Source organism: Thalassophryne amazonica, chromosome 18 (genome assembly GCF_902500255.1).
Source record: "Thalassophryne amazonica chromosome 18, fThaAma1.1, whole genome shotgun sequence".
NCBI classification, from domain to species: Eukaryota; Metazoa; Chordata; class Actinopteri; order Batrachoidiformes; family Batrachoididae; genus Thalassophryne; species Thalassophryne amazonica.
The window spans coordinates 50788058-50799942 of NC_047120.1; the positions used below are offsets into that span (position 1 = coordinate 50788058).

An 11885-nucleotide genomic window follows, 5' to 3' on the forward strand; every position below is an offset into this window, starting at 1 on the left:
CATGCTGGAGATCGTGAGTTTGCGTCCTGAGGGGAGCGAATGGGCGGAGTCATAACAATGCAATGCAGAGTCAACAAGTAAACCAAAGAATGCATCAAAAAATTTAATCCAAAATGTAAATGCAAATTTTTTAGGGAGAAATTTATGTCACTTTTTTATTGAAAAACATAAACTAGATTTACATAAGTTTAATTAACATCAATTGTTAAGTTACTAAAACTTTAACAATTAAATTTTTGAAAATTATTTTATTTAAGTTGGCAAACTCAACTGGTTTAAAAGGCAATCGGTTTCCTCAAATGGTTTGAGTTCAACTAACTCATTGAGTTTTACCATGTAGACAAAGGTTCAGTAGTCTGTGTGTGTATTTACTCCAAACTAAGCCAAACATCACAATTCACAGTTACCCATAAAGGTTGGATAATTGCCATCTGAATTAAATGCCAAAGACTTATTTACGGAATATTGTGTATGACATTTATATTGTACGGTGCATCTTTATCACCAGTGAAGTTAAAAACAAAGTGACGTGTTTTTTTTGTTGTTGTTGTTTTTAATTAAAGTAACATTCACTCTCGCATCACAGATAAAAGAAACATCTTTTTAATTGAAACAAAAAGCACATGTAAGTATAGAGCTAGTAGTGCAGTCCACTGAAACTTGGCATCAAAATATTAAAGGATTATTAACCGAGCAAGCAAGGTTAATAATTTGTTTATTATATTTCTGTTCAGTGCTGTGTTTTCATCTTGTTGGTTTTCAGTTTGCGTGTCCACTTCGAGCTCATTTGTTGTTAATTCCTCCAATTCCAACTTGTCAGTATAATAAAATACACTCGGAGAAGGGTTCTCTTCATCGCTCTTAATTTCTTTGTTCACTTTTTGTTTTATTTTGTGCCATGAAAATTGTAAACAAAGTTGCAAATCTCATACGTGATCCGGGCCTACTGTCATGGTAACGGTCTGATATGGGAAAATATCAGCCGGAAATCAGCTGATCAGAGTGCGCGTACCATCGTAGTCATATAATAAATTCATTTATTGGCCTGAAGATTCAGACTAGTGAACCTTCGGGCAAGTTGGATGTTCCCACCAAGAAGTTAGCATGAACTGCTATGGAGTGCTACAGACACGTGACCTGCTGCAGTGCACGCATGTTGCATTACAAAGTTTGTACACTGTTTTTAAAAAAAGGTAATGATTTCACCAACTGGTTACAGGTAACATGAAAACTCATAAAAATGATTTATTGTGAAACCTAATGTCTTACATCAAGGCGGGATTCAGACCTTGAGTTTGCTTCATTCCGCATTCAGCTTTTAAAAAGATACAGAGTTGGACTTTTCCAATAGAATATTACAAATTTTTTCAATTTAATTTCAATTTATTTTAATTTATATTGCGCAAAATCACAACAAATTTGCCTAAAGGCGCTTCAGACAAGTGAAGCAGAACAAAACATGTAAATAACGCATATGTGAGCATACAGTCAGCTCTTTGGTGCCATCAGAGCTATATGTAGCTTAATAACATTCCACCATATCTGCAGATCAATACTTGGGTTTTGCAGTATCTTTTGACAGAGCAATGAACTACGTCCCCCCATTATGAACCGCGCCAGAGTTTGCGTGCATTTCTAGCCAGACGACTGCATACATGTGGATAAATTTTGTGTTGAACTGAGTGTGATTACAATATTCACATGTGCAAACAACAAACCAAATTTAGGCCAAACAGCTCCAAATAAGCCGAGGTGAAAATACACCAGTTATTAGTCATAAACAAGAGTAAATATTTATTGGTATGTGGGGTATGTATCTTTAATTGGAAAAAACACACAAGAAATTACTTGATTCATCACAGAAATTCTGATTCTATCAAAATTAGAACAGACTAATTTGTTGCTAAAATGCATGAAATTAGATTTTTGTGTCTCAAACCTCATGTCTACATCCTGCAGTTGTTACCTTGGACAAAGAGCCCTGTTTGCTCCTCCCTCTCCACACAAGAGAGAAAGTCGAGAAGTTGCTGTTTAGGGGAAACAAGGGCGACGACTGCAACCACATGGACGACAGCGACTGGTGCAACCTGGCGGGTCTGCTGGGCTATGAGGAGGAGCGAATCGCAAGCTTCCGGCAGGAAGAGCATCCTGTCCGTGCACTCCTATCTGACTGGGCGAGTAAGGACTGCGCCAGCATGGACACACTGTGCACGGCTTTACGCAAGATCAACCGCGATGACGTCGCCCAGTGTCTCGTACTCAGCCCAAGCATTGCAAAGCCCACCGCCACATCTGTTGTGTGATATGCTTCACAATAAGAGCACCGTGTGATCGTTAACCTTACAATATTTGCCTCATGTTATAATAACTCACCTCTAGAGTATTTCAACTATTCCCTCATGATGCCAGCAGAGTGTTGACAGTTGAAAGAGTTGATGTTTAAGCAGGAGACGCATCCAAGAAATTAGACAAAACCCCAATGATTATCAACACAACTTATCAAGTCAATGCAACCAACTCAAAAGAAGCCAAAATCTTCCACTTAAGTGTGTGAATGTGAGTGGAACCTTTGTGTAACGTAGCTTAAAAGCCACGCAATGCTTATCCCCGATACCGTGTTATCATTCCTTTGGTTTTACCGGCGTTGGAGCAGACATGAACCAGAGGTGGGACGAAGTCACTATCAAGTCATGAGCACTGGTTAGGGTTAGGGTTCTGGTTCTTAACACCAGGCACCTAAGTGGCTCTAATCTACTCTCCTATTTTACTCTTCCTTTTTTAGATATTTAGATATACCTTTATATACTAGCATAGTTCCACCTTAGAATTGGAATATAATATATAAGATATACCTTACTGAATTTTCATGTAGCTACTTAACTTCCAGTTCTGTGCTTGGTGGTTTCATTACCCCGGCAGATTGGTGTGGGTAAGTTTTGATATGACACGTTTATTCATGCTTGGTAATCTTCATATATGTTCCATATATTGTTTGTATATTATATACTTATTTCTAGCTATTCTTACTTTCTACTTTTTTAATGTTGTTTTTTTTGTTTGTTTTTTTTTAGCTATTAATGATTTTCTATACTTTTATTACATTATATATACTTTTTCTTGAGCCGCTTGGGTGGGTAGGGAGAGTTCCCATGGAATAAAAAAGCTTTTCAACCTACCATCCCTGGTTCTCAAGACCAGGCACCTACGTGCCTCTAATCTACTCTTTTCTACGCTCTTATTTTACTCTTCCTTTTTAGATATTTAGATATACCTTTATATACTAGCGTAGTTCCACCTTAGAATTGGAATATAATATATAAGATATACCTTACTGAATTTTCATGAATCAGCAAGTCCCAAGTCAAGTCTCAAGTCATAATGATCATCATTTGTTTGCAGACTGACTTGACCCTTGACTTGGAACTTGCAGATTGATGACTTGAGAATGACTTGACAGTGACTTGGCCGCACCTCTGCTGTGAGCTAGTACGCAACTGCGCCCGAAGCTTTTGTGGATTTGTGGTTCTTTTATTCCATTCATCCAGACTTACTGTCTAGCATCATCCAGTGTTGTACTTCTGAATGTGACGCCTCTGATTCATGCTACCAAAGAGGACTGAAGATCTCCAGAGCACACTTTGTTATTTATACACCATGTTAAGGCTTTTTGGATTTCAGTTAACGGATGGCTCGTGCCTGCTACCGGATGAGGCCTGCATACTGCAGAGACTCTGGATCTTTGCAGATATGACCACCTGGGGTCCTGCGCTTGGACTGAATGAAGCTGTATTCCCTCAGCAAGCATGAAATTTAAGTCCAGCTGCAGGACACATGGAATTAACTTTGCTTTCAGCCACTCAGCTTTGTCTTAAGTGACTTCTGTAGATGCTAAATTCATTCTGCAGCATACATGCATACATTAACCACAGCGTACATAAAGCTTGTCGATATACACATACAACATAATATGTACTGCATTTACGGCAGGAGGCACAAACCTTCAGTTTTTGCCCTCTCACGAGGAGTCCTTACACTCAAAAAACTCACTGGATCGGATTTCCATCGAATAAATATATGTAGTCCCAACTAAATTAAATTATCTTGCATGGATCTGCTTTTTTTTGAGTTGATGCTACATGTATTTTTTAGATGGAAATCCTGCATTTATTGAATTGAGTTCATTGAAATAGTAATTTTTTTTTGTGTGTACGTTGTTTAATGTCATCAATGGCCCATGTAAGTTAATCATGTCTTTAAAATTTTCATTGTAACATTTGCAACGCGTGCTATAGTTGCTGAAACACTATGTCAACAACAAATGGCATGCAAAAACAAGCAACTCATTGTCATCCAATGTGCAAAATTGCTCAGAAAACGTGCAGAATAATCAGGATGCAACATAAAAATCCAAGGTTTTCCATCCTTTTTGCTTCATTTCTCAGGGTATCTACAGTAATTGTACTTATCGAATGAACTGAACAAGCTACAATTGTTCATGAAAAGACACTGTGTGTATCCAAAGCTGCGATTCTTGCGACTGACAATCCTTCAGGAGGGAGGAAGCAAGTTAGCAAGGAGCAAACGGTGTCTGATTTCGTCATTGTTTGCAACAATGACCTCCAAATAAAAGCCAAGTCAGCGGAGGCGCAAGTCAAAGGAAGAGTGGGTAAGAGTGGATCTGAAATAGGAAGGTTTTGACTTAACTACATGTTAAAATGAAACACAAGAACGTGCATCTGAGTTGATGGAGCTGTTTGACTGTAAACATGCATCCCTGTTTTTATTTCACTGCGTACTTTCTTTGCTGAGCCGTACCTGTCAGAGCAAGTTTCTTCAACATCATTATTGTAATTATAATAACAGCCAACTAAGGAACCTTTGCACTTCATTTTCTCTTTGTTGCCTATTGTTTTGATGACATATTTGAAGGACAGAATGGTTCAAGTTTCCTGTACACTACGCTCTCTAGTACTGAGTGTATATTGTTCGTAACCCCAAGCATACCAAGCTTCGAGCTGTAGTGTTACTTTAAATGAAGGTATTCTGACTCTTTCCTCGAAGGGTTATATTGTAAATAGTATTATGTCCATGTATTATCCTGCTATTTTAGATTGTAGCACTTAGCTTATTTGTATGCGTGTTTACCCATTTAGCATCATAAGTGCCTGGGACTATTTCAGGTGTTCGTTGATGTTGTATACTTTCGTTTTTCTACTTCTTTTGTAAGTATGCCTGTAAATGATTTTTATTTTGTATTAATTGTACATAATTTGTCGTTGTATTGCTCGGAATTTAGTTCAACGATGGGTTTTTCTTAAAATATCAGTGCTGCCTTCTTCAGGTGTAATTGGATGTTTTGTCATTATGCATAATGCAGTGTAGCAGGGGACTACACGGCATGCGTGCAAAATCATCTGGAGAGTTAAGATCTTTCGGAAATATGGCTATCCTAAGATCGCCAAAGCTTAGGGGACTGTCAGCAAGGCAAATTGCAATGGTCAGTAACTTTTATTCTGTGCTTTTTTGCTGGAATACTCAAAGCAAGAATGAATAATTGGAGTAAAGAGAAAGGTGCCAAATCAGAACTCTTCCAACGGATTAGTACGCATGCACCATTGCCTAGTGGTATGTTGCATTATGAGTAAAGACAAAACACCAGATTACCGAATTATTCACCAGTATTACAAGCATTTAGAAGATGGAAAACAAACGTAAAATGCTTAACATATATCAGGTTGTATTTTATTTATCTACTACCCACGTTACTTGGAAATAAATTAGACATTCTCACCTTCTAGGCCTCTCGATTAGCTGTTGACCTCATAGATGAGTTTCTCAGCCATTCAGCTTGTATTTGCTTGTAATTACATGTTACCAGCTGTGTTGTGGAGAAACTTTGACACATAACTTTCAGAGCAGGTGGCTCAGTGAATGATAAGGAGCTGGTCTGCCAATGTGTAGACCTAAGTTTGAATCCCGCTCATGCTACCTGTCTGTGTCCTTAGACAAGACACTTACTCTACATTGTCAGTCAGGCCAACTGTAAATGGATACCAGCCTCAGCTGGGAAAGTAACCTGCCTTGGACTGGCATCCCATCCAACTGGAGTCGTCTCTTGTCTGGTTGACGAGCCGGTACCAAGGGGCCACCGTTTTCTGTAATATACAACTGTCTCCATGTCACAACCAACACAGCTTGATTTCATCTGTGACACTGAAAAACTGTGGTCAGTGTGGAACACAAATTATATCTGTGTCTATCTAAATGTCAGGAGATAGAAGCCTGTGGTCCTGAGCTGTTATTGTGTTGTTAGCTTGTAGCTAATCATCATACAAAAATATCTAATGTCACAACTGCAAGCTTGTATCTGTAGTAAAACCATGAAGTTGGCAGTTAAGCAACCAGATGAACACGTGTACATTATTTGCTTGCAAAGAGTCTCAACAACTCTGTGTTCAAACAGTTATACACTAAATAACCATGTTAACTGGCTTTATGAGTGACTACATTAACTGGGCTTCGCTCGCTAGCTCAATCACTACTCAAATAATTAATTCATGCATTTGAAAAAAATAGCTTTGTCTCATTTGTCCATTTCTGAACGATTTCAACTTTGGTAAAAACTTAAATAATTATCTTATGTGACATGGCTAGCTCATATGATAGCCACCTCCATTATGGACACTGTTAATGTTAATGTAAAAATATACATAGGGATTACTCAAATTAATATTCTGCCTCCTTAATAGTAATGTGGCAAGTTATATTCAAAATAAAGTGACATTTTAAGGTTGACTACGTCGACAGATCTAAAATTGTTATAAATGGTGAACTGTTAGGTCTACCCTGGTTCCTCTGGATTCCTAAAATTGTCCCCTTCCAAATCACATAGTCTACCATGAAGGTTGCAAAGTCACAGAAGAATTAAGAACTATGATATTTAAAGCAGTCAACCTTTTTATATTGTTGAAAGAAACCCCTTCCCATAAGGACCCAAACATCTTTGTAATAGTTAACGTAAAAAATAATAATTATACCAGCAGTAGTACTGCTAACAGCCCTCCTACCATATAAATTTAGACTGTGAGTAGAGCTGACAATCATTTCAAGTCAACTGATATTAAGTATCCTCCAGCGCATCTGCAGAACTTGAACTAGCAAGAGTCTCTAATCTGCGGGGAACAGTTTGGATTGGACTTTTATCAGTTATTCTGACCGTTAGACTTCATAAAAGTTCTGTGTGTTAAAATATGTCCTGTCCTCTGGCGAGTTAAATCAATGTTTGATTTTATGAGGAAGCAGGACAAAGAAACCACGCTGTTGATTATCATATATGAGTGACGTTAAAGAAAAAAAATGATGATGGTGGACCAAACTCTATGAGTACTGATTGTTTTTGTAATATTGCTTGAGTCAACAATATAGCCTCAGAGTTTAAAAAAATTAAGATGGTTAGCTTTCTTTGAACAGTATTTGTTTAGTTGATAGGGATAATAGAGTTTTATTTGGGTAAATGTGACCAGGAACAAAATTTAATGTACAGTCAACCAAGAAAAGGTGAAGTTTCTTGTCATGAGGCGGGGCTGGGGGGAGGTTAAGAAATTATAGTATGTATCATGTTGTAGCCTTGTTAAATTAGCTTTTAGAGATACGACTGCAGGGTTGAATTGTACATATTTAAGAAATACTGAATGTTTCTTGTATACTAATATACTGTACTGTACTTAATGTGAATTTGCAAAGTTCCTACATCAGACAGCCAATAATAAAGCTCTTCAAAGTGAGTCTGCTGCCTGTATTGATCACACAATATAAATATAGAAACCAGAGTGCATGCACATAAGATCAATCATAACACACATGCATATATGCATGCACACGGTCTGTTGAACGTGCACTATGTTCTATGCATTATTATATATGGAGAAAGCCGGTGCATTAAAGCTGCAAAACGCCATCAGGTATGTAATCTGAGTCAAATGAAACAGAATGACAGCTGGGGGCTTCGCCTAAGTACTGGGAGAGTGGAAAGTAGAAAGTAGGGCGAACGAGTTCATCCTTGGCTTCTTCATATCTACTGCATGAATTACACACCGTCACAGCCAATCCCAACCAAGTTTCATCAATATTATGATAGAAACCATCTGTTGGCACAAAAACCTGCTTTAGTGAGTGACACCAAGAGGTAATGGTGGATGGTTCACATTTTTATGTCACTGTGGGTTGACGCAATAGTGTTAATTATGGAAATGTCATTAAGGATTAAATATTATAGGTTTAAAACAAATTATTACAACTGCCTAAAGTGGGTGTACCAAAAGGACTCAGTGATGACAGACAACCTTCCTCAGAAGACCTGCTTCTCATCAAACTGATGCAATGACACATGACTCATGGTTTAGATACTATCTGGAGCTACGTGCTTGCTCCCACCTCAACTTCCGCCAGATCACAAAAGCCATCAACAGGTTCTGGTACAATCCCAGTACCAAAGATCAGATCAGCTTCTCATTGAACCATGGTTCAGATGGAAAACACATTTCCCAGCTAACTGCTGCTAACCTCCAGTGAGTTGTAAGGAGAGAATGTCTGAAGTCTGAAGGGAACCATGTGTGCCAGAGTGACATGTTGGTGATAGAAGACAGGCCGCATACGATGAGCTTTGACATCATGTTCAACACATTGGAGAAGATTTCAGAATGCTAGTTAGGTTTTCTGTGTATTTTTTTTTTTGGGGGGGGGGGGGGGGGGGTAGAGTCAATTCAGCTAGTTTGCTCTTTGGCCATGCATCACCCTATCTACCACACCACAGAATTTCATGGAGTCTGAATGGCAACAACCCAAGCAGTCAACTGGTCAATCCCCGACCCTCAAAAGTCACCATCCATCTGCTGCAGCAAAGTGAAACGTAGGCATCCCCTTGGCCCCCTCTGTGTCAGACGGAGACTCAGATAAAAAGTATTACTTGCATGGTGAGGAAGTGTCAGCTATGAAATTTCAACCCAGTCTCACGGCATGTCGTGATTCAGCAGCACGAAATATACATTATTGGTTCGTCATATTGTCACGAAAAGTGCAAAATTTTCATCATGGGAGCACGAATTTATTCTAATTCATTCCCTGACAGGTGCATATAATTAAAAATGCAGTGGGGGGTATGGTTAGGGTTGGGGCTAGGAGTAGGGTTACTCACTCACAGAAATATTTAACCCTAACTTTTAAGATTTATGTAATTTTATTACATGACAAATTCTCATTTACTTTTTTTAGATAATTTTAATACAAACCTACCAAATAAACCTTACATGATGCATATTCATTACTGTAATAAATCCTATTCATTTGAAATGCATAATCCTCAGCTTTATGTATTTAGTATTAATAAAATATAATTACTCTAAATCAATAATAATGACAGTATTTATTTAAAATACATAAAATATATTGTTTGAATTGCATAATAATTATGTTACCTATGCCATTTATCTTGTATAGATAACATAATTATTATGCAATTTAAAAAAAATGCGAGACTGGGCTGGAAATTTAGGCCATGTGGCATGGCAAAATAAAAATAACACAATGCCAAAATACCCTCAGCCGTATGAGCATTGTCTTCTTTATAATTTGCAGTTGTTTAATTATTTTTTTGGCCACTTTTCAGAGAATATTTAATGATAAGACAAAAACCTTTTTCAGTCAGTATGATTTTAAAAAAGAGTAAACACAGTTGTTTGACAATAAATGGCTTCACACAAGCACTAACCATGAGTGAAAAAAGTTTTTGTGTTATCATTCATGTTTTCTGGAAAATGGCCAGAAAATCAAAAATCCCACCAGGGTATGTAAACCTTTGCATACACACACACACACACACACATATATATATATATATATATATATATATATATATATATATATATATATATATATATATATATATATATATATATATATATATATATCACCTCTGTATGTTTATATTGATGTTGCAGAATACAGGTTATTTTTTTTTTATACAGGTTATTTGTTTTTTTTTTTTATACAGGTTATTTATTTCAGCAACAACACAGCAGCATAAAGACAACATATCAAACAAATAAAAAAAAAAAAACAAGATCAAATTTAACACCGTGTGCCTGAAAAGGGGGTGGGAAGAAGCAAAGCTTATAAATTACCCACCCCTCATACCCCATCCCAAAAGTCCAAGTCCAACATATAATTACACTTATGCTCACACTCCTATATATACAAATAAGCAAATTAAATACATACATCCACAAATGTATACATCTTTTTTTTTTTTTTTAATTATGATTTTCTTTATATCCAGAAATTATTAATTTCTTATAATGTTTCTTAAAACAGACTAAAGAACTACATAATCTAATTTCCACAGGACATTTGTTCCAAATCTTCACCCCTTTAACTGAAACACAAAAACCCTTGACATTAGTACGTACGGGAGGCTTCTTAAAAACCATACATCCTCGTAAACTGTATTCAGATTTCCTGATCTTGAACAGGCTCTGGACATAAAGTGGCAAGGCCTGGTTATTAGCTTTGTACAAAGTTTGTATGGTGATATAATCCACTAAATCTCTAAATTTCAGTAAATTTAAAGTCATAAACAGAGAATGCGTTGGCTCAAGATAAGGTTTATTACAGATGATTCTGATGGCATGTTTTTGTAAAAGAAATACATGATTGGTATTTGATTTGTAAGTGTTACCCCAGAGTTCGATACAATATGTCATATATGGTACAATTAAAGAATGATATAATCTGAGTAGCCCATCCTGGGACAATATGTCCTTGACCCTGTACATGATAGCGATAGATTTTGACATTTTAAATTTTATATAATTTATATGAGGTTTCCAGCTGAGTTTATTGTCAATTATAACACCTAGAAATTTGTTCTCAGTTACTATCTGTATTTCCATATTGTTAATGGTTACACTTTTACATTTAGGCACAAGTTTATTTCCAAAAATCATACATTTGGTTTTCCCAAGATGAAGTGACAATTTATTAGCATCAAACCAAGCCTTAAATTTATCCAGTTCGTTTACCACCGTGTCCAGAAGCTGTTCAAGATTATCACCACTGCAAAATACAGTTGTGTCATCTGCAAAAAGAACACACCTCAGTACCCGTGACACATAACATATATCATTTATATATAAAATAAATAACAAAGGACCTAACACTGAACCCTGGGGCACCCCACACATAATTTCCCGAAGTTCGGAATCAATGTTATTGTATTGAACATACTGATACCGACCATGTAAATAACTATTTATCCAGTCATATGCTAATCCTCTGATTCCATATTTCTGTAATTTAGTTAGCAATATTTCATGATTGACAGTGTCAAACGCTTTCTGTAAATCAAAAAAAATACCTACTGTATATTGCTTGTTATCGACTGCAGTCGCTATATTTTCCACAAAATCCATCATCAATAAACTCAATCAATGAATCAATCATTCAATCATAAGCAATATTTTATTTACCTTTTAACGGAGTCTGCAGGAGGGCATGTGTGTGCACATGCATGGGTTTTTGAAAAGAGCGGAAGTTACCTTGGTCCACGTGTGATGCGCGTGCATGCTGACGTCCATGAGATGCCTTGTATATCACTCCAGAGGTGTTACCAGGTTACAAAAACAGCATTTTCAGTTTTAGAAGTCTTTATTTCTCACTAGCTTTTATAGAATATATGAGAAACATGTTAGATTTACCCGAAATGCACCGAAATTAGCAGCTAGTGAGACCAGCCAGTGATGTCACGTGCCTCTCTACTCTGATTGGCTGTCACCCCCCTCCCCCACCAAAAAAGGGGATTTGTATGATTCATAGCATAAAAATAAGAAACA

General features: G+C 36.9%; 1 protein-coding gene across 1 annotated transcript in view; it reads left to right on the forward strand.

Annotated features, from left to right (window-relative positions):
* Window positions 1-7785, forward strand: part of ngfrb (nerve growth factor receptor b) — a 77059-nt gene extending 69274 nt beyond the window's left edge. The window contains exon 6 of the mRNA XM_034193726.1: window positions 1960-7785. Coding sequence (XP_034049617.1) covers window positions 1960-2303 — 344 coding nt within the window. The 3' untranslated portion in view covers window positions 2304-7785. The remainder of the gene's footprint in view (window positions 1-1959) is intronic.
* Window positions 7786-11885: the final 4100 nt, after the last annotated feature.